General features: G+C 41.4%; 1 protein-coding gene across 5 annotated transcripts in view; it reads right to left on the bottom strand.

Annotated features, from left to right (window-relative positions):
• Positions 1 to 6,398: 6,398 nt before the first annotated feature.
• TRPM1 (transient receptor potential cation channel subfamily M member 1) overlaps positions 6,399 to 24,330 on the bottom strand; it is a 73,900-nt gene continuing 55,968 nt past the window's right edge. For all 5 annotated transcript variants that reach the window (XM_019945859.3, XM_019945862.3, XM_019945860.3 and 2 more), the window contains 2 exons: positions 23,794 to 23,926; positions 6,399 to 8,804 (listed from right to left, as the gene is read on the bottom strand). In XM_019945859.3, coding sequence (XP_019801418.3) covers positions 7,547 to 8,804; positions 23,794 to 23,926 — 1,391 coding nt within the window. In that variant the 3' untranslated portion in view covers positions 6,399 to 7,546. The remainder of the gene's footprint in view (positions 8,805 to 23,793; positions 23,927 to 24,330) is intronic.

Here is a 24,330-nt window from a genome sequence, read left to right as displayed (position 1 = left end):
TAAAATGTTAAGCCCATTGAGTTATAGATGCTAAAGATAGTGTTGTGCACATACATTTAACACCTTTTTATGAATAGTCCGTGTTTTCTCTACATTAAATGGATTAAAAAAAAAAACTCATAGAAAAAGATCAGATTTGTGGTTACCAGAGGCAGGGCATGGGAGGAAGGGGAATTGGAGGAAGGGGGTCAAAAGGTGCAAATTTCCAGTTAGGCAATAAGTAAGTACTAGGGATGTAATGTACAACATGATAAATATGATTAACACTGCTGTCTGTTATATAGGAAAGTTAGGAGAGTAAATCCTAAGCATTTTTTTCTTTCTTTCTCTTTTTATTGTATTTGCATGAGATGATGAATGCCCGCTAAACTTATTGCGGTAATCATTCCACAATATATGCAAGTCAAACCATTAGACTGTACACTTTAAGCTGTATTTATACAGTGATGTATGTCAATTACATCTCAATAAAACTAGACAAAATTTATTTTTTTTCCAGAAATACTCTTCAAGGAATATGTGGATCTTTATACTGAAACGACTTACTATAATTTGGCTTTTGCCATACAGGTTTTTTTAGGATCTACAACTCTAATAAGTGACCATACAGTCGAAAAGTGGAAAAACTCTGATTTCCAGATTTGTCCTGACTTACCCTGAATTTTAGGGCCTTTTCAGATATGTAATTGTATCAGTCTGCTTGGGTTGCCATAAGAAAATACCACAAACTAGGTGGCTTAAATAACGGAAATTTATTTCTCACAGTTCTGGAGGCTGGGAAGTCCAAGGTCAAGTATAGGCAAGATGGAATTCTGGTGCGAGCTCTCTGCCTGGCTTGCAGACAGTGGAGAGAGCTGAGGGAGGAGGGTTGGTGGTGGACGGGTGCAGGGTATTAGAGAGAGCACACTCTGGTATTTCTTCTTATAGAGGCATTAATCCTGTTGGATTAGAACCCCACCACTTATGACCTCGTTTAATTAATTACCTCCTAAAAGCCCTACCTCCAAATACAGTCACATTGGGGGTCAGGGCTTCAACGTCTGAATTTTGGGAGAATAAATGCAGTTCCTAGCACTAGTCCTGATATCCTTGATACTCTGTACATTAGAAATAGCTGACTGTCTCCTTCTTTGGTTCTGATGTCAGTATTTTGTCCCCTATTTTTCTGACTCTGTTTCCAGTATTGGTTCTTCTATCACGGGGGATAGTGGCATTCTGTACAGATCATTTCCTTTTCCCTGTGAAGAGGAAAAAAAGAGCTAACATTTCTTGAATATCTATTAGGTGCTAGGTAATTAATATATTCATTCAGTCAGTTACCAAATTTGTATTGATTGCTAACTCTGTGCTAAAAACGACTTGGGTCACTAAGAAGACAAAGTTTCTACTTTCCTGGCACTTTCACTCCAGGTGGAAGGATATAAAAAATTAATATATAACAAGTGCCATGAAGAAAAACAAATGGGAAGAAGATGAGGGTTTTGTTTTTCGATGGGAGATGGGGTGTGGTCAGGGAAGGCCTTTCTGATAAGATGACGTTTGAGCAGAGATGGAAGGAAGTGAGGGAGCTAGCCAGGTGGAGATCAGGAGGAAGAGGGGTTAGCCGTGCAAATGCCCTGAGGTGCGAACCTGCCTGGTGTGTTCAGAGCAGCCTAATCTAGTGGAAGAAGAGGTCAGAGAAAAAGAAGCCAGATCACATAGGGCCTGAAAATTGAGAAGCTTCTGCAACATTTTGAGCTGAGAATGACGTGATCTGACATTTAAAAATAATCACTCCCCCTGCTGTACAGGTACAGCGTGGTAGAAGCAGTGAGACTGAAATGGAGCAGGACCCTACTATGGTCTATGCACCCCATGCCCTCAGCCCGCCTTTTGTCTGCAGGAAAACTTCAGTCAAAGAATAAATTCGATCAGAGAAGTGAGAAAATGCAGAAGCAAAGGAAAACAATCAAACAGGACAAAGTAGTAATAGTTTAGTCATTAAGCAAAGTCAAGGACCTTTAGTTCCTCCTCAAGGGCTATGGATAATATTCTGAGCCATATCCTGTGAGCTGTCTTATAGCTACTGAAACCCACACCAGGTGGAAGAAGTTAACTACATGATGACCACGCTGTAGCCATGACATAAGCTGCCACAATTCTGAGAGCTGCCCTCAGAGAAATGGGAACAAACCGACCCTGGAACTAAAGATTAACTGTACTGAAAGCCATCAAGATGACGCTGATCAGACCACTCCATGACCAATTTCAAGATGACTGTCAGAGCTGCCTGTGCTGTTTCTACATGTAGTCCCCTCCTTCCGCTTTTATAGCTCTCACCCCCACAGTGTGGGGGGGGGGGGTCGGCCTTTGAACAGGAGTCTGCCCTCTCCCCCAACCCCTGGTTGCTGGCCTCTGAAATCAAGCAAACTTTCCACCAACTTGCCCCCTTATTAGCTTTAGAGCAATGAGCAGCCAGACCCTACTTTCAGTAAAAAGACTAGTTGGGGGCTATCAGAAGAGTCCAGATAAAAGAAGGTGATGGTGGTAGCAGTGGGAGAGGTAGTGTACAGTGGTTAAGTATCAAGTCTACAAAACTATACCATTGCCTGAGTATATGGTCCTGGAAGATGACTATTAAGTCGTTTAAAAAATCTGTTTCTTGAGGGGGAATTCTGGGAAGATGACAACAGCAGCATAATTATTCAGTCTCCCCATGAAAATAGAGAAAGGAACTATAAAGCAAAACCAGAGGCCCATGGACAACATTAACCACAAATCTAAATGGAATGGTATCCCTATGATTTCCAAAACATAGGCAAGTAGGAGCAAACCATAGTACTTACAAGACCTTTGTTATATCAGCAAAGGGAATCAATGAGGCATCTGAAGAATCCCCAAATAGCCAGAAGGTATTTACTGGCCCACCCAGTCAAGTTGAGAAGAGCAGGTGAAGTAGAAAGTGGTGTTTGAGAGTGCAAGGGCTCCTGGTGAGGTCTGAGGGGTGGAACAATATTGCTGTAGGAACTCTTGAAACTGACCTACCATGGCTTCCTTCAAGGAAAGGGACCCACACTGAAGACAAACTGCTTGGCATGGGAGCAAAATTGAGCCAAGGAGAGACAAAGGAAAGAGAGGGTCCAGGTAAAGATGGAGGATCAGGAAATCTCTGAAAGTAAGCTGACTTTACAAAATTTTAATGCTAGACTGTAAAAATAAAAAAGGTTCTCTTGGGACTTCCCTGCTGGTCCAGTGGTTAAGACTCCAAGCTCCCAATGTAGGGGCACAGGTTCGATCCCTGGTTGGGGTACTAAGATCCTGCATGACGCATGGCGCAGCCAGAAAGTAAAAGGTTCTCTGCAAAGTTAGAAAAACTATCCTGACAACTGCCTCCTTCAAAAAGTTTGAGAAAACCAATTTCACATAAAAATAACCAAGGGAAAGTATGGAAGTCAAATCCTATAGAAAACTATTGTAATGAAAAAGAGAAGAACTGAATAGCACTCCTGTAGACAGTAAAAGCACATCAGAAAAACATGCCCTCAATGCAGATCAGAACCAATGCCCAGCATTTCAAAGAGCTAAAAGACACAAAGAAAATGATAGGAGACATGAATGAATTATGTAAATCAGAATTAGGAATATTTGGAATTAAATGAACAAATTCAGAAGAGAATTAGAAATAAGAGAAAGAATTATTTCAGAAATGAAGACTAAACCAAAAGAAATCCAAGGGTGAATAAACACAATTTGTTATGCCTTAAGAGAAGCAGAAGATAAAAAGGAGAAAAAATTTTCAAAAATCAATAGAGATTAAAAAAGATTAGTGAGAAAGTGGCAAATATTGAGGATAAGCGAAGGAGATCCAGCCCTTGAAGAAACAATAAGAGCCTTTGTGGAAAAAGCAGGGGAGGAGATAAGGAGACAGACGAGATACTGCAAACTATATTCAAGAGAACTTCCTTGAAATTTAAAAAAAAAAGAGCTTTGAAACTATGCATTGAGAGAACACACTGCAGGTGAGAACGTCAATCCAGAATTACCAACACTAAGACATATTCTTGTAAAACTATTGGAATTTAAAGGAAAAATAATGAAAATTTCTTTGGGTATCTAGACAAAAAGAACAAATGACTTCTAGGTGAAAAAAAATTAGATTATCATCAGACCTTTTGGAAACAATCCTTTATGTCAGAAGAAAATGGAGTAACAGGAATTCCCTGGCGGTCCAGTGGTAAGGGCTCGGCGCTCTCACTGCCAGGGGCCTGGGTTCAATCCCTAGTTGGGAGCTAAGATCCCACAGGCTGTGCAGCGTGGCCAGAAAAAAAAAAAAAAAAAAAGAAAATGGAGTAACATATTTAAGGTACTCAAGGAAAGAAAATGTAAAAGGATAATAATTGCAATGGATTGAAACATATCACATGTTTCAATTCATGCGATCATAATTGTGTGTGTATATATATATATATATATATATATATATATACACATATATTTAAAAATCTATCAGTCACCTTTGGAAGATGATAAAAGCCAATTCATTATCTTGAAAACTGGCAAATAAATGGGAAAAGTCAATCATTATCCCTGCTGTACAGTATGAACTATACCACTGCATAATCAAATAGTAGGTGAAAGGAATCATCTCTTTATAAAGTATTCTAAATAATAAAAGAAAAAGAAATAATAGGATTTGAGTATTAAAAATTTCAACCTCCTATGAATGAAGGGATCCAGATATTGAGTATGAACAGCTACTGACATCACAAAAAGAGAGGCAAGTAGACATAGATGTGCCTCATGATGAAAGAAGCAACAACACCCAAGTAGCCTTGCCATCAGGATCGAACCTAAGCCTGAACAAGCCTCTCAATGCTCCTGCCAACTTGCAGGCAGAGTGGAACACATCTAACTGCATATGACTGTTCAACCAGTAAAATTTAGGCTGTGGGAAACTTTGCAAGTCAAATGACCCATGTTCTTCAACAGTTGAACTATAAGAAGGAGAAACGGATAGAAGGGGAATCAGCAAATTAAAAAACAAAAAAGAGGGATGCTTAACTATAGTGCTAAGGAACATTCAGGTGATAAAGCTATAATGAAATGCAAGTGTGGGGATTTTAAAGCATGTCTGCAAAATTTTCAACATGCCTCCCAAATATGACCCGCTTCCTTGAGTCTGGGCTGGCCTTACTGACTCACCTGTGACCAAGAGAATGCAGTGGAAGCGAGGTCATAAAAAACAATATTTCTGTCTTGCTCACTGGGACATTCACTTTTGGAACCTTGAACTGATTCCTATGAGGCTGCCATACTGTGAGGAAGCCCAGGGCACACGGAAAGGTGACGCACAGGTGCTCTGGTGGATGGACTCTAGCTGAGATTTAGATCCCTGCTGATAGCCAGGATCAACTCCCAGACCTGTGAGGGAAGGTGCTTCTGGATGATTCCAGCCTCCAGACACTGAGTCTTCCCAGCTCAAACACTGTGGAGCAGAGACACTGAAGTGCTGTAGCCAGTTTGTGCTGGCTCACAGCAGCAAATTGTTAGCATTTTTCCCCAAATCCACATTCAGTGACGTCACACGAGTAGCTTGGTGTTGGCCAGGGTAGGAATAGTTACACCTTGGAAATCAGCAGACACTACAAATCAGGGACATTCCTGCTATGCCTTGTCTGAATTCCTGACCCACAGGATCCATGAGCATAATAAAATAGGTGTTTCAAGCCACCCAGTTTTGGAGTCATTGTTTTACAGCAAGGAAGTGGTTACTATAAAAGGAGAGTGGTTATTTTTGTGGGGAGGAAGGTGGTTGACACAGGAACTTTTGGAACTTCTGGGGTGGCTGGCAAATTCTATGAAAACGGGTAGTGGTTATAAAGGATGTCCATCTGACAATAATTAAGACATATATTTGTTTTGTGTGATTTTCTGTATCTTTTATAATAAAAATTATCTTTAAAATTGCTTTTTTATGTAGGAGATAGTAAGACAATAATTTCACTTCTCTTTATTTCCAATTTATATCCAGTAAAATGCATTTTTGATATGGAATAACTATATGACAACATTAACAGTTTAATTTTTAAATTTTGAAACCTAAATTATGGAAACCTGTAGAAGCCTTGTGGTGATGCAGTTGTATGTACAGAAAGTAGGCAATCATACAGTCTCAAAGGAGAGAGTCACTTATAATGAGGTCTTTGATGGTTCAATTCTTAATTCCCCTTGCTAGAAATTTAAAAATGAGTTTTTAAACTTTATATCAACTATCACATCATAACTCATTTATGAGTGTGACAGAGTTTATGGGATATAAGAATAAAAGCCCTCATTATGTTTCTTATTAGGTTTTACATAGAACAGAAATATAATTCTAATTTACTAAGACAGTTCTATGCAAAATGATTTTTTAATAATTTTTATTTTTTTGTTGAAGTATAGTTGGCTTACAATGTTTCAGATGAACAGCAAAGTGATTCGGTTATACATATATACATCTATTTTTTTCAGATTCTTTTCCATTATAGGTTATTACAAGATATTAAGTATAGTCCCCTGTGCTATACAGTAAGTCCTTGTTTATCTATTTTATATATAGTAGTGTGTGTCTCTTAATCCCAAATTCCAAATTTATCCCTCCAGCCCCAGTGAGTTAATCTCTCTCTCTCTCTCTCTCTCTCCTCCCCCTGCCCCTTGCCAGTTTATGGCGATGCTGTATCTTTGAACTTACAAGTTGAAGCACACCTTGTGTTTTTAGCCACGAATCGTCTTTGTAGCTCTTGAGAATTCCCACCTTGAACATGTATGTATCCGTTAGGTTTTGGCCACAGCTTTACACCAACCATTGTGTAGACAGAAGTACAATTAATTTGTGTTTGCCATCAAGGACTAGATGACAACAGGAAAATTCATGTGGGATACTTTATTTTTACACATTAACAAAACTCTTGGTCACCCTACCCTATTACAGTGTGACCTTTGATATAATCGTGGCCTTCTTTTTCCATCGTGTAATTTTAAAACATAAAGCATTAAAACATAAAATAAACAGAAACCCATAAAGAACATATGATGTTTACTTCCCCTTTCCAATTCTCACTTCTTGCACCTCATAGTTTTATTGTTCTTTTCCCCCACCCTCCTTTTTTTTTTTTCATGTTTGCTTTGTCTTTCATTTCCCTTTCTTACATAGTTGCTTACTCCCTTAAGTAACCTACTGGTGTCACCCAAAGGCATTTCTTTGGCTATTCGGTTGCCCCCAGAAATAAAGAGGTCGTAGGATCCTGTACACTGATGAAGCCATTTATCGTGACTGGAGTATTATCACTTCCATTGATCCTACTCCAACTAAAAAAGCTAAGTTTACTAACATGTGCTAACAAAACATTAAGTTTAGTGCATTACATGTTAAATTGTAATGCACTAAAATTAAACTCTAAATTTTAAATAAGTCCAAATTGTCAAACGTTTTTAATGAAAATGATTTCAGAAATGGATGGTGTTTAGATAACCAAGATGGGACTCATCAGTTGTTCTGACTGAAAAATCAAAGAAACAAAACTCATTAGCATTCAGTTTCTGAGGAATCTTTCTCTCGCTTAACTTTCAGGTCTTCCGTTGTAATTCTGGACACAACTGCTAAGTTACTTACACTGCTGGCATGTCTAGATCTGTCTAAGGTGCCCTGAATGGCTTTAGCATTCCTAGGATGGCCGTGTAAACTTTTTGACCTTAAAGATGGGAATCCCAAAGTTTGGTGTGTTTTCACAGACAGTAAGTTTTCCTTGTCAGTTCTGTCAGTAACAGCTAGTGATAAACGGGAGATCTGAGGGCCTGTTTCAGAAACATAGTTTTCATCTTCGGTGTCTGTGAAATGCCCTTGATGCTCAGCCTGCAGTGCCGTTTCAGACCCAAAGGAAGGGATATCCGTGCTCTGAGAACGCATAATCTTTTGAACTTGATACCTCCACTCTGTGGTCCATTGCTCAACCGTGGAGGGGCATGTTTGGTCCCCAGCTGCACTCCACTTGTTAACCCCGCCGACCAGCTTTCTTCCCCGGGAATATACAAAGCTTCTGGACTTCATTGCTTTACAAGCACTGAACGTCTCATCAGGGTAATAACGGGTCACTTTTGTTTCTTCCAGGGGATAAGAAATGGTGCCTTCTATCTTCGTTGTTTCCACTGTTAGCTGAGTGCTTTGAAAATCCAAATTGTTCTGTCCGTGCATAACTTCTGTTTGACTGAAACTTGGGGAGCTTGTTTCTCCTCTCTTAGAGTCTGCCTGCCTTTCATCATCTTCAGCTGAAATCCCAACATCTGGACTTAATTTCGGCTCTGAGGTGCTCTTCACGTTGTCTGATGCAAGTCGATCGCCGTCTGGGGATGCTGGCGTGCTTGTGCTGGGTGGCAGGCGAAGGCTGCCCTGACGCTCTGGGACCAGGTGCGTTCTTTGGTCCTTCTCTTCCTTCACACGGAAGGAACCAACTTTTTTCCTGAACCCTGTCCCTGGTGGCATGCAGCGGGAAGTATCCTCATACAACTCCTCCCCGTTGAAAAGATACCTATACATGCTGTAGCCATCGGCACTGTTGATGCTGCTTTGCCTTAGAAGGTATGTTGCATCGCACTCAGAAGAAGCCCGGGACCGGGTCTGTATCAGGTCGGACTTGTCGATTCCTGCGAGGTTTTCCAGCGCATTTACCATTCTGCTAGATAGTTCTTCCAGTTGGGAAAGGCGAAGGTCAACAGTCTGCAGGGAAGTTTTCATAAAGTTTTCTCTTTCGTTGATTTCTTCCAACCTCATGGACATATTTTCAACTCTGGCGGATACAAAGGGGTAGGTTTATTACACTGAGATGAACTAAGGATTAAAACCAAAAATATAATGTTATTGTTGCTGTATGATTTTGCAGGCTTTTGGGAATCATGGGCTGATTGGGGCATATTTTTAAACTTCACACTCTCCTAATATAACTACTGAAAATTACAGTGAGGAGCATCAGAAAATAATAGAAATATGGTTAACGCATATGGTGCTATTTACTGTTCATTGCTCTAAATGCCTTATGTATTCATTAATACGTACTCACTGAGGTCCTATTCTAGGCTTGTTTAACCCTCACAACAGACCTATGAAGAAGGCACTATTATCACCATCCCCATTTTACAGATGAGGAAATCAAGTCACGGAGGGGGTAAGTAATTTGCCTACAGACGCACAGCTGGCAAAGAGTGTGGCACCAGCAGGGGCACCAGCTCTGGTCTCTCATCTGGTACATTACATTGCCTCTGATGATAAAGGGAGACACTAGCAGTTAGGTTTCTGAGTTTTGAGTATAGCTGTCAGCAATGAATGGTTATCATGACAAAATAAATACAATAACATCCTTATTTGAAGTTCAGGGAATTCGGAAAATGAATTGTTAATAATTAAGTTCAGATTCATTGCTAATTATTAGAGAAATGCAAATCAAAACTATAATGAGATAGCATCTCATGCCAGTCAGAATGGCCATCATCAAAAAATCTATGAACAACAAATGCTGGAGAGGGTGTGGAGAAAAGGGAACCCTCCTACACTCTTGGTGGGAATGTAAATTGGTGCAGCCACTATGGAGAACGGTACGGAGGGTCCTCAAACAACTAAACGTAGAGTTGCCATATGATCCAGCAATCCCACTCCTGGGCAAATATCCAGAGAAAACTGTAATTTGAAAAGACCCCTATGTTTACAGCAGTACTATTCACAATAGCCAAGACATGGAAGCAACCTAAATGTCCATCAAGAGAGGAATGGATAAAGATGTGGTGTATATATATATATATACAATGGAATATTACTCAGCCATGAAAAGAATGAAATAAGGCCATTTACAGCAACATGGATGGATCTACAGAATATCATAACTAAGTTAAGTAAATCAGACTGAGAAAGACGAATACCATATGATACCACTTATATGTGGAATCTAATTATGACACAAATGAACTTATCTATGAAAGAGAAGCAGACCAACAGACATAGGGAACAGACTTGTGGTTGCCAAAGGGGATGGAGGGTGGGGGAGGGATGGATTGCGAGTTTGGGATTAGCAGATGCAAACTTATATATAGGATGGATAAACAAGGTCCTACTGTATAGCACAGGGAACTACATCCAATATCCTGGATAAACCATAATGGAAAAGAATATATATATATGTATAACTGAATCAATTTGCTGTAAGAAGAAATTAACACAACACTGTAAACTATACTTAAATGAAATAAATTTTAAAAACAAAAAATTAAGTTCAGATTATCAGATGGTTTACTTCAGAGACAAGAGGTCATTAAATCATCTGAAGAATACCAGTAACTTTAAATTGTTTGCTATATTTAATAATTGGTATTCCCTTATGGGGTTGTAAGAAAGAAAGATCATGACAGATTATAAATATCTGCTGTTAGATTTTTTTAACTCCTAGAAGATCAGGCAGTAGCCTATGAGACCATAGTGTTGCCTGAACTAAAGCCTGCTGGTGTAGACTATATTTTATATTTCAGGAATACATACAGTATGAATTCTTTCCATTGGCTTATGAAATTTAACTCTAAAAGGCAGCAAGTTATGTCCAGGACCTGGGACTAACTTCTAAAAGTTGAATTTGTCCTGGGGTAGCCAGGCAGAGGGGATCCTGGCTCCCACTGAGAGCCTCTGGACCCTCTGCACCCGGCAGTGTGGTGGTCTGTTCACAAGCTCATCCGTGGGTGAAGGCAAACACTTTGTACTTTCGTTATCTGTTGCTTCTTGCCCACCTTTTATCCTTCTGTGGAAATGTATAGGCAGACTTTAAGGTCACCCAGTTTGCTTCGAGTCTGTGTCTAATATGGCTTTGCTACCCTCTCTGCATATCCTTCTAAAATCCCTCACCTGCGCTTGCTTTCCTCTCCTCTACTTCCTGATTACCTGCTGCTCTTCTTGCACCGTTTCCACCCTCCGCCTGACTGCATCTCCTGTGCTCTCCCCACTCTGCTGCTTCTGCAGCTACCTTGTCCTACATTCTCCCAGAAATGCTTTTGCACATGTTCTACTTCTGTTGGCCACATTGACAGCTGCGCTCCATTGTGTGGGAGGGTCCTTGGCTTCCATTCTTAACCCTTTTCATGGGGAGAGGACTATTTTTATGTCCCTTAGGAAATCACATCATCTGATCAGGAAGGGTCTGGCTTCCTGGAAGTTTGCCACCAGGAGGACCAACTTCGCCAAATTCACCATGTATGAGGAGACGTGACTTCCTTCTTTAAAAGCTTCCCTACTGGGATTAACAGATGCACACTACTGTATTTAAAATAGATAATCAGGGGCTTCCCTGGTGGCGGAGTGGTTGAGAGTCCGCCTGCCAATGCAGGGGACACGGGTTTGTGCCCCGGTCCGGGAGGATCCCACGTGCCATGGAGCGGCTAGGCCCGTGAGCCATGGCCGCTGAGCCTGCGCGTCCGGAGCCTGTGCTCCGCAACGGGAGAGGCCACAACAGTAAGAGGCCTGAGTACCGCAAAAATAATAATAATAAAATTAATTTAAAAAAAATAGATAATCAACATGGACCTACTGTATAGCACAGGGAACACTACTCAATATTTTGTAATAAGCTATAAGGGAAAACATATATATGTGTATGTATAACTGAATCACTTTGCTATACACCTGAAACCAACACAACATTGTGTTAGTTTGTAAATTAACTATACTTCAATAAATTAAAAAAAAAAAAAAAGCTTCCCTACCATAGGGAACCCGACAACAGGTTCTAAGTGTTCCCCGTCCTGTATTTCAGGGACCATCAGAAGAACTTTGCACTCTTAATTTTCCATGACTTCAAGTCCAACTTGGTTTTCTCTGTTAAATGTCATGTCTCCTTGCTCACTTCAAATCTACTGCCCCAAGGATTCATTCCTTTTGTGTTAAAAACCGCATTGCCTCTGGAACAGACTTGAAATCCTTTAACAAACACAACATTTAGAGATTAAAGCAGCTGTGCAAACTTTTAAAAATAAATAAGCTGGTAAAATATAGATACGTATCTTTCCTCTCAAATCTTTTATAATTCTCTGCCTGTTTTTTTCCCTGTGTGACCTAATCCAGATAACAGCATTGCTGGCCACTCACACAGAAAAAGGAAACCTCAAACTCATCTGATTCTGTCTCCTTTACACCTCCCTAACCTCCCTCCCCCCTGCGTTGAATAGGTTTTCAAGCTCCGTGTAGGACCCCTCTTTAGGTGTCCCGTAAATGTCCCATCCCTACTGCCACTCCCTTAGTTTGAAGCTGTGGAAGAAACAAAGCTTCACGATGTGGTTTAGGTTAAGAAAAATTGTCAGATGCTATTTCAAGCTCGTTGTAAACAGCAACCAGGTGGAGACAGCACATTTTAGACAGCTACGCCAAATCAAGGGAAGTCGTATTGAGTTTCTACAGTATGTGTGAAAGAAGAAAGAAAAAAAAAACTGAGGTGAAGTTCACTTCGATCTGGAATGCTTAACAAAAAGGATGCATGAGGAACTATCTCCCATGTCAGCCTTGTTCTGTGACTTCCCACAATGACTTAGACATGTTTCACAAACCTTGACATGACATCCGTAGATGGAAATCCAAGGAGAGATTTCCATTTCAGATGGGGAAAGAGAGGCTCTGTAGGAAACAATTTGACAAGAGCCCCATATCTATTGACACACTGAATGGCAGGAAAACATATAAGAGAAATTTATCATTTACGACAGAGCTCATAGTGAGATACGAGCTTTCCAAACTTGCGACATCTTTTTTTTTTTTAATTTATTTTTTAGTTTTGGCTGCATTGGGCCATCGCTGCTGCTCATGGGCTTTCTGTAGTTGCGGTGGGTGGGGGCTACTCTTCATTGTGGTGTGCGGGCTTCTCATTGCAGTGGCTTCTCTTGTTGCGGAGCACGGGCTCTAGGCACATAGGCTTCAGTAGTTGTGGCTCACGGGCTTCAGTAGTTGTGGCTCGCGGGCTCTAGAGCACAGGCTCAGTAGTTGTGGCACGTGGCCTTAGTTGCTGCACGGCATGTGGGATCTTCCCAGACCAGGGCTCAAACCCCTGTCCCCTGCATTGGCAGGTGGATACTTAACCACTGCGCCACCAGGGAAGTCCCTAACTTGTGACATCTTAATTCTGCTTTCCTTTAGGCACAGAATGAAATAATTTTTCAGAACAGAACAAAAAACTGTTCTAGGTCCAAAGCGATTTGTTTGGCTTTCCCATTAAATAAAGTTGATTTCGTCTAAATGACATATTTCTAATATGCCATATTTCTAACATCATGTTTTCTTTTTAAAACTGTCATACGGTAAATTGACTATTTTTTATTTTGGTGTACAGTTCTATGGATATTAACATGTATAAATTTCTATAACCAATGTCATGATCAGGATCAAAACTCCCTTGTGCTAAATCTTTGTTGTCACACCCTCCCCTACCCTTAATCCTAGCAACCACTGATCAGTTCTTCATCCCTATAGTTTTATATTTCTGAGAATGTCAAATAAAGAGAATCATACAGTAGGTAACTTTTTGAGACTGGCTTCTTTCTGCATAATGTCTTTTGACATTCACGCAAGTTGTTGCATGTGTTGTTTGTTCCTTTTCCTTGCTGAGTAGTATTACATGATATGGACGAACACTTAGGTTGTTTCTATATCTTGGCTCTTGTGAATAATGCTGCAATAAACATGGGGTGCATATGTCTCTTCGGTAACCTGTTTTCATTTCCTTTGGATAAATACCCAGAAGTGGGATTGCTAGATTGTAGGGTAGCTCTATCTTTAATTTTTTGAGGAAACTCCATACTGACTCCCAGAGTGGCTGAACCAATAAGTTTTCATTTCTCTGGGATAAATACCTAGGAGTGGTTCATATGATGAGCGTGTGTTTAACTTTCTAAGGAACTGCCAAATCAATGCTGGAGAGGGTGTGGAGGAAAGGGAGCCTCCTGCACTGCTGGTGGGGATGTGAACTGGTGCAGCCACTGTGGAGAACAGTATGGAGGGTCCTCAAAAAACTAAAAGTAGAACTACCATATGACCCAGCATCCCACTCCTAAGCATGTATCTGGAGAAAAATATAATTCAAGAAAATACACGCACCCCAGTGTTCATAGCAGCACTATTCACAATAGCCAAGACATGGAAGCAGCCTAAGTGTCCATCGACAGATGAATGGATAAAGAAGATGTGGTACATACATACAATGGAATATTACTCAGCCATAAAAAGAATGAAATCATGCCACTTGCAGCAACATGGATGGACCTAGAGATTATGATACTAAGCGAAGTACATCTGACAGAGAAAGACAAATATCACATGATATCACTTATATGTGGAATCTAAAATATGACATAAATGAACCTATCTTTGAAGCAGAAACAGACTCACAGACATAGAAAACAGACTTGTAGTTGCCAAAGCGGGGGGTGTGGGGGAGGGATGGATTGGGAGTTTGGGATTAGCAGATGCAAACTATAATATTACATATAGAATGGATAAGCACCAAGGTCTTACTGTATAGTGCAGGGAACTATATTCAATATCCTGAGATAAACCATAATGGAAAAGAATATAAAAAAAGAATGTGTATATATATATATATATACACATATATATATATCTGAGTCTCTTTGCTGTACAGCAGAAATTAACACAACATTGTAAATCAATTAGACTTCAATAAAAAAAAGAAACTACCAGACCATTTTTCAGAATTTTATATTCCCATGAGCAGTATATGTGTACCAGCAGATACTCAGTGTCATTTTTGGCACTTGGTATTACTGATATTTAAAAATTTTAGCTACTGTGATATGTGTGTAGAAGTATCTCATCGTAGTTTTAACTTGCATTTTACTTATAACCAATAATGTTGAACATAGATTCATATACTTATTTGCCAAACTTATGTTTTCCCCGGTGTGTCTCTTCTAATCTTTGGCCCATTTTTCACTGGGTCACTTCCCCCTTATTATTGTTTTGAGAGTTCTTTAGATATTCTGTACCCAAGTCCTACAGCAAATGTATGATTTGCATATGTTTTCTCCCAGTCTGTACCTTGTTTTCCATTGTTCTAGCAGTGTCTTTTGTAGAGCAAAACATTTTTATTTTGATGAAATCCAGTTTATCATTTTTTATCTTTTATGGATGCTTTCTGTGGGCTGTGATTTCAGTTTCAGTTTAGTTTCAAAACCTTTTCAGTGAAAGTACTCCCTGAACTCTAGGTGCTGAACAGGTATAGAATGACGTGACCATATGAGTAGGGGTGGTTACAAATCTTCAAATATTTTTTATCCGTATCTCAGTATATCTAGTACCTAGGGGTTTTGACTTTGAATCTTATACCACTAAACCTGAAAGGAGTTTAACTAAAATGCATTTTTGTTAAGGCACTGTGAATAATGTTTTCCATTCCATTCAAATAATAGGCACGACAATCTATAAAATTTGTGGAACTTCTGTAGTGACTTCCAAGAGAATATATGCCTATGTAGGGAATAACTTTATTGGACTTTCATAGACTCTGATCTATTAAATATAATGTCCAAATTCACGTTCTTAAGGTAAGAGTCCTGTGTGTCTTTCCTAAGAACAAAACATAGATGTTGGGAGCTCTGTAGTAAGCCAGTTATTAAAACTTGTTTTATGTACAGTCATCTTGTCATGTGCAACGATCACCCTTTACCTGCCAGGCATCTCATAAATTACATGGGAACATTTCCTTAATGATAGAGTTAAAAGTTAACACAAAAACTTAATGTTAGTGGAGCAACAAGGTCCAGTTCATACTTGACGAAATCCATGTTTCAAGATCCCATGGTCACCTATATTGAGTTTTAAGACTATTCCTACCCTGTCATTTAATTTCAGATCTATAGATCATAAAGTTGTCTCATCCTGTCCAAATTCTACATTCAGCTATTTTAATTTCCATCTGCTTCTTCATATGGGGCTGCCTTTTAAGTTTAGTAATTGTAGAGAGAACAGCCAGGGTAGAACCTGGTTGTGCTTACTTACGGAGTTTTTATATGTGAAAGACTAAACAAAGAACAAGACTCAAGTCTTAAATCTTCTGTCCTTATTCTTTTTAGTAAGCAAAAGTCTGAGTAGTTGCTGAAAGAATATTAAGCTCTCTGGGATTCTACCTCTATGCTGCATCATTTATACACACCAACATTGCCACACCTCAGACCTCCTTGGTTTCTAGAATTCAGATCATCTAAATCATTAGCCTTTTCTGACTATGTTCTCTACTCTGGCCAGACTCGGGTCAGGCACTCAGTGAAGCTTTTGTTGATATATCCTGGGTTGTCTCTCCCTTACTTCCAACATAGTAGTGACAATCCCTAAGCCTTCATCTATCATGACTAGGACTCCAGGGCTGGGCAGGAATAAATGGTGGCTGGAGGCGATGTAATATGTTTATGCTGCTATTTGCAAACCCTGACATCACCATGGTACCCGCAAGGTCCCATCAACCTCCCTGTTGCTGTGCCTCATGTATCACTCATTTTCTGCATCCTTGCCCTTGGGCTATAGTATGTCACGGTCACCTATGAGAGTCACGGAGCCACATTGACTTGGCCCAATACAAAGTCACAGCTGGGTTGCTATTATTCCCACCAGGCAATCTCTTGGCTAGCAACTTTCCTACTGCATTTTCCCTCAAGGTGAACTCAAATCCTCCCTTCTGGCTTCAAGTCTGTAATGTTGCTGGGCAGGTTCCTTTCCACCATTCTTATTGCTTCTTCTTACGTGTCGGAATTTTCCGTGACTGTAAAACTCCTGGCCTCTCTCCAGCGTTTCATTTAATCTGTGTACCGGCTTACTTAAGTGGTTTACTTTCTAATTGTGATTTTCTCTTTCGCATAGATTCTTACTTCTTTTCTGTTTAGAGAAGACCTTTCAATATTTCCTGTAGGACAGGTTTGATATTGCTGTATTCTTTTAGTTTTTGCTTGTCAGAGAAATTCTTTCTCTCTCCTTCTATTCTAATTGATAATCTTGCTGGGTAGAGTATTCCTAGGTTGCAGAATTTTCCCTTTCAGGACTTTGAATATATCTTGCCACTCCCTTCTGGCCTGCAACGTTTCTGCAGAGAAATAAGCTGATAGCCTTATGGGGTTTCCCTTGTAATTAACTCTTTGTTTTTCTCTTTCTGCCTTTAGAATCCTCTCTTTATCTTTAACTTTTGCCATTTTTATTATAATATGTCTTGGTGCAGGTCTGTTTGGGTTTATCTTGTTAGGGACCTTCTGTGCTTGCTTTCTGTATCTGGATATCTGTTTCCTTCTTTAGGTTTTGGAAGTTTTCAGCCATAATTTTTTTATTTTTATTACACTTGTGGCTGTGGTTTATTGAAGTAAAAGGATAGAAATTAAAAGATAGAAAAGGGAAAGATGTGTGGGGCATGATTTCCAGGAGAAACCAGGTGCAAGCTTCCAAAACTTCTTTCCCAGGGGAGTTGCGTGGATGTGCTTAATTCTCTGAGCAATGATTAGTGATAAGATGTGCAGCCAGGGAACTAGAGGAGCTCACCTGAGCCTTGGTGTCCAGGATTTTTACTGGGGATCAGTCATGTAGACATGCAGTGCCAGCATGATTTATCTCAGCTGTTCAGACTCCAGAGCCCCAGGAAAAAATAGGCATTCACCATGAATCATATTGTTAGCATAAACTATTTGACCAAACTGATACTGCTTGGCCCAAGGCCTCAGGCATACAACACTCTTACCAGGCAGAGTATTCTTTTTTTATTTTTTGTGTTGTCACATGCACTTCAGTAAAGATGCATCAGTCAGTCTGGCTACAGCTCAATCAGATCCATTTAACAAATAACAATAATTAGTGTACTCAGAGTCACACACTTGCTTTGTGTAGAAGGAAGGGCCTGTTCACTAGAACACAGAATGCAATCCCTGACAAAATCAACATTAATACGTGTGAGAGCCCATAATTTCTTCAAATACATTTTCAATCCCCTTTTCTCTTTCTTCTCCTTCCAGGGTCCCTATTATGTATAGATTGGCATGTTTTATATTATCCCATAGGTCTCTTATATTGCTTTCATTTTTTTTTCATTTGGGTTTCATTTGGTCAATTGGGTGATTCAGCCTTTCATTTACTCTTTTTTTAAAAAATAAATTTATTTTTGGTTGTGTTGGGTCTTTGTTGCTGCGCGCGGGCTTTCTCTAGTTGCGGTGAGCGGGGGCTACTGTTTGTTGCGGTGCATGGGCTTCTCATTGCAGTGGCTTCTCTTGTCGGGGAGCACGGGCTCTAGGCGTGCGGGCTTCAGTAGTTGTGGCATGCAGGCTCAGTAGTTGTGGCTCATGGGCTTAGTTGCTCCGCAGCATGTGGGATTTTCCCAGACCACGGCTCGAACCTGTGTCCCCTGTATTAGCAGCGAATTCTTAACCACTGCGCCACCAGGGAAGTCCCTCATTTACTCTTGAGAGAATTAATTTTCTGGCTGGAGTTTGGGGACCAGGACATGAGTATGCTTCTCTCTCTCTCTTTGGGAGCCAGCTGCATGCAGGACGCATGGATTCTCACTTTGTCTAGGTCGAACGGTAAGCTTAGCAGGGAAGAAGGGAGGCCTGCAGGCTGCTGGTGCTGCCTGTGACTGGGTGGGGACATCTACGTCTGGGGTGTGCATTTGGCAAGAACTGGACCACACCCTCTAGCACAACATTTATTACTAATAAAGCTGAGATTTTAACCTCTGTCTGATGTCTGCATCTTTCTCTGAATTGGCTTTCAGAGTCGGGTAAGGGACAAGATTGTCATTTACTAGGCATGTCAAAACTCCACCACTTCATCCCACCACCACCCCCATCATCCAAGCACCCTTGACTCTTATTAATTTATAAGATTAAGGCATTCAGGTGAGCTCTTCCCCAACCTTCTCCATCCCTACGTGTGTGTCTTTGGACGGCTTTCTCTCCATCAGAGGAATCACCACCTCCTTTCTAAGACTGATCTTTCTTTCAGGTCTTTTTCTAATTACTGTCTTGTTTCTCTCCTTGTCTTTCTTGTCAGGGTCTTTCTTACCATAATCTTCTCTTCCTGGTCACTTGGAAAGAGGACGCCAAAGAAGATCTCAAGATCAACTGCTGATTTCCCATCAAGCCGACAGGAAACCAAAGACCTTAACCCAGATCCACAAATATGACAAGAAACCACTTAACCCAGAGGGTTTTGGGGGAATCAGAGCCCGCTATTATAGGTTTGGCTACTCTACGACCTATAGCTCCTTAAGTATAGGACCAACTGCATTTAAAATGTGTGATTTATGAGTTATATCCTGCATACTTTGAAATATCAGACATAGAAAATAAATTTATGTAAATGTTATAAAATATATGAAAGAGTAGAGGAGATAAGGAGAGCAATATACACCACACATTCCCAAACCTTACAATAATACACTTGTTATAATTAAATATTAAGTTTGGTGCTAAGCTTCCTTGAAGCCATGAAAAAAGGTAAACACGCTGGATTACATAATTCTCATTGTTCGAGAAAAGGAAGCTGAATCTCTAACAAAGTTTTGTCAGAAAGGATTCTTTCCAACTCAATTGCTCTGGAACCTGTGCACCAGTGATGGGGATGCCAAAGCACAAAAAGAAAGGTGTGTTCGACAGTGGGTTTGCGAGAGACACAGAGGTGGGCTTCAAGCTCCAATTGATAGGGATACTTGTTACCAGTTATTAAACTGGTGAGACGAGAATAGAATGTTTAGGTTGACCAGTTCTACCTTGGTCGTGCTGGGAAGTTATTTGTAAATGCTGTCCCCGCACCAGCCCTCTTGCTTATCTGATATTATGCCTTTGGGCAAAGAGACAACATGTACCAACACCAACTCTTGTTTTGATCTTACTGATCTGAAGGATCCTTCCTTTTCCAGGGACCAGAATCATTTGCATACTGAGGTTGTTCCTCATCCCTAAGAGTAAAACCAAAGTTTTGAATCCAGAGGGAGCATCGTTGGTTTCCTATTTGATATTCCAGGAGGGAACTCATGGAGGACAGGACAGAAAGTTGCATTCAAATCAAGAGACAAACTTTGGAGTCATTCATTCATTCCCAAAAATCGAGCTCCTGCTAACGTGGCAATGTGCAGGCTCTGGGAACACCGTGGTGAGTGGAATTTGTAGCTGGTCCCTGCCTTCGTGGGGCTTAGACTCCAAGAGCCCTGACCTAGTCTACTAAGGTGGGAAGCGGTCAGGGAAGTTTGCCAGAAGGAATTGGCATTTGGGCAGAGTTCCAAAAGATGAGCAGGTGGAGGGAAGAGGATGTGCAAAGTCCCTGCAGCAGGAAGAAAGCAGTGGCTTTGAGGGGGTGGAAGAGGGCCAGCAAGACTGGAGGACTGAGCATGAGGGGCGGACAGTCCAGGGTGCGGCTGGACGGATGGCAGGGCCTCATGGGCCCAGCAGCAGTGGGAGCCACTGAGGGGGCTTTTCAGGCGAGCTGGTGATGGGGGCTGTGGGGGCTGGTTAGAGTCTCTCTGGTGTAAAATGGACTGAAAGACCAGGACTGAATTCCGAGGACTGATTTCTGAGGGGACAGCTGCAGGAACCCAAGTGAAAAATGATGCTGGCTTGTACTCAGGTGCTGAGGGTAGAGAAGGAAAGATGTGGGTGGACCATGATTTATACGTGAGGGTAAGTTATCCGACTTGGGGATTGTTAGTGCAGAAGAGGGAGGACTCCAAATGCTTTGCCAGTGACTGTCTTGCTGAATGAGATGGCAGTGGTGGTATTCATGGAGCTCCGGGGGGACGTTTTGGGAGGAAAAGCCTGAGGGCGGTGCCCTGAGACAGCTGAGTGGGCCGGTGGCTGGGGCTTTGGGTTAAATGCCCGGCTGCAACCAGCGCTGTGTTAGCTAAAAACTGAGCCACATGGTACATCTCTTCTTGAGGGACTGAATGTTGGAATTTACAAAATGTTGAAATTCTATTAAATGGTTAGTTTGGTAGAATTTTATATATACCTTTCCAAGCAATAGGGGAAAGCCATGAATTTGGTTCCTGAACCTAAGCCCTCAAAGCACCCTGCATGGAGGAGCACGACACGTATGTAAACTTCCGGTGTGAACACGTTTGCAAATCACTGGCCCAGGTTTTGCAAGGTGCCCGGACCACAGGGAGGTCAGGAAGGGAAAAACACCAACGGTGTTGATCACAGACGCTAACCCCTAACCAGACCCTGCCGTCCGCATGGTGCTGGGGCCGGTCCCACTGAGAGAAGAACAGGAAAATCATCAAACGGCAAATGGTGACACAGAAAATGAAAGCAAGCAAATCTATAAGGAAGATTAAAGAAGTGGCAGAAACATCTGAGTACTCAAAAATTTGATTTTAAAAGTAATCACTGATGGGAGGGATAAATTAAGTATTTGAGATTAACAGATACACATTATTATGTAGAGAATAGATAAGTGACAAGCACCTACTGTATAACATAGGGAACTATATTTGACATCTTGTAATAACCTATGAGGAAAAAGAATCTGGAAAAGAATTTTTATATATATATATATATATATATATATGTATATATATGTATGATGGAACCACTATAACAGAACCAATTTGCTGTACACCCGAAACATTGTAGATCAACTATACTTCAATTAAAAAAAAAGCGACTACAGAAAAAGTAGATAAATTAGGAATTTGGGATTAACATATACACATTACTGTACATAAAACAGATAACCTACAAGGACCTACTTTATAGGACAGGGAACTCTACTCAATATTCTGTGACAACCTATATGGGAAAAGAATCTGAAAAAGAGTGGATATATGTAGATGTATAACTGAATCACTTTGCTGTACACCTGAAACTAACACAACACTGTAAATCAACTATACTTCAACAAAAGAAAAGAAAAAAAAAAGTCATCACTGGTGCCAACAGTTAGGTAGAAATAACTAATTCTTCCCATTCTCCCATCTCTTGCTCCCCAGAGGTCCTGGTTAGGGTGAAGGAAAGCTCCCTTTTTCCAGACCTCCTCTTTCTGTCTCTGGCGTTCACCTATGATTCAGCCAAGAAAGAGTCAACAAAGGGAACCGGAGGGGCAGGAATGTGCTCCCGTCACCCCCGGGGAGCTCGGCCAAGGCAAACGGGAAGTAGCCTGCTTTTACCGCCCCGCGCACTTTCATTCCTCTTACGTGTGCTCGGAGCCCCAAGGGGAAAATGCAATTTGGTAGCGACCTGACAACCACATCCCTGGAGCCTTGGTCCAAAAAGGGTAAAAATCCAAACACTGCTCTGGGAAGGGAGGAGGGGAGGAGGCAGGGTGAGAGAGAACACCATTTCCACCCATGGTAAATTACGCCTGTGATTCCATTCAAGTTAATGTCCACCTAGAAAGTGGAAGTTAGGTTATCAAGATGGGGGCGCTTTAGCTTTCTCGTAAGGAAATCATGATTATATCTTGAAAGGTTAGTAATTACCAGTAAAATAGCAAAGAAGTGTTCCAAAGTTTTATTGAAAATATACCTTATTAAGGCCGAAGGTTGGTGCAGATAACCTTTGAGTTTGGCTGGTAGGATTGCAAGTTGACTAGGTCTAGGAGGGCGGGAGGGCTAGAGCTCTGCAGCTGCCGGGGGCATCATCCCTCCTGTGGGCTGAGGTGGAGGCACTGGCCTGAACACCCACCACGAAGGTTTCACGGTGTATCGTGAATTCTGCTATAATTGCTGGGCCCCCTGATTGGGAAGTATGTGCTGAAATATTCTCTTGAAGTCCTACCATGTTTTTATGTTTCTCGATATACACACGTATATCAGACGATATACACGGTATCAGAAAACTTTAATGCTGAAGACTCCAGGATAGAATGATGCTCTGGAATCCCCTTAGGCATGTCTCCCTCGCCACGCTCATCCTTCTATATGCATTGTTGATTAAACTCTTTGGAACAACGTTTTATCAATTCTCATGCTCTTTAACAAGCTTCAGTTGCTTTTATGAAGTGACCAATGTTCTCAAAAATTATGATTCAAAAAATGTCTCTAGTGCGGGTTGATCGTTCCTGTCTACCTTTGCTGGTTGCTCTGCAGTTTGCAGCCGCAGGAAAAGCAATACTATAAAGTATGGAACACATCACCCTTTCTGTTCCTCCCTGCCCTGCCCTCCTCTGCTCATTTACTCACTGCCCCATACAGGCAAGCCGTCCATTCCCCATGTAGTAAGCACTGACATCTTGATGATGCTGATCTTGCGGGGTACCCAAGACAGATGCCTCTGCCCCTCCTGTACCTCTGCTCCGTGAGGTCGGAAAGGTGTTGGGAAGGTGCAAGGAGAGCACAAGTCAGGATCAGGAGGTCAAGCCGGGGCCGACGACACTTGGCCAAGGCAACAACATATGTCAAGCGCGTGGAGAAACGTCCCCAGCAGTTACACAGCCCTGCACCTGACGGTTCTCTCCATGTATTGTATTGTAAAAGCGCCCACTTTGGGGGCGGGCAAGAACCATCAGGGTTTTGTTTGTTTTGGTTTGGTTTTGGCCTGGAATATTTGTGATAAATGTCATCATTCAATTCTATATACAATATATAACCATCGTTTGGAACTTTCACACTACTCTGGGGGGTGGGGAACACGTTCAAAAGCCAACGTTGAGTCAACAGGAGAACTGGGAGTGAATGTGTAAACGGACTTGGCATTCCCCTTAGACAGGACGGAGGAGCCGCACGCTTTGGCCCTGCGCCCCGCGCCCCGCGCCCCGCGGTGGCCACGCCCCAGACGCACCTCTCACAGGTGACACGAATGCGCTCCTCGCTGGACGACTGCTGTTCGTCCTCCTTCTCCTGGAAATGCTCCCGGACACACTGCTCTTCAAACTCGTGCAGCCTCTTCAGCTCCTCGTCGCTGAGAAACAGCTCTGTGCAAAGGCAGAAGCGGTTGCCACGTGAGAAACCAGCCAGGTAGATGCACCCTTTCGAATTTCACAGCCCGCCTTTAACCAAGCTCCCTTCCCCACCCCTTGCAGGCAGCGCCGTGCTCCCGCCACTGCTTATATCACACAAAGCCTCCTTGTAATATGCGGCGATCATATTGATATTTCTGGTGGAGCTAAACGGCTCACTTTTTAACACAAAAATCCAAATTACAGCTATTTGGAAAGCGAAACCAAGTATGATTTTCTGGAAAAGGTTTTGCATGTATTTTATGGATACAGTCAAGTGGACAGGAGTATTTTCCCATTCTCTTTAGATGCAACACACTAAAAACATTTTGAGGACGTCGCTGGTGGTGCAGTGGTTAATAATCTGGCTACCAACACAG

This window comes from Tursiops truncatus, chromosome 2 (genome assembly GCF_011762595.2).
Source record: "Tursiops truncatus isolate mTurTru1 chromosome 2, mTurTru1.mat.Y, whole genome shotgun sequence".
Classification (NCBI taxonomy): domain Eukaryota; kingdom Metazoa; phylum Chordata; class Mammalia; order Artiodactyla; family Delphinidae; genus Tursiops; species Tursiops truncatus.
Note: the sequence above shows the minus strand (reverse complement) of the source record. Positions and strands in the feature narration are given on the sequence as shown.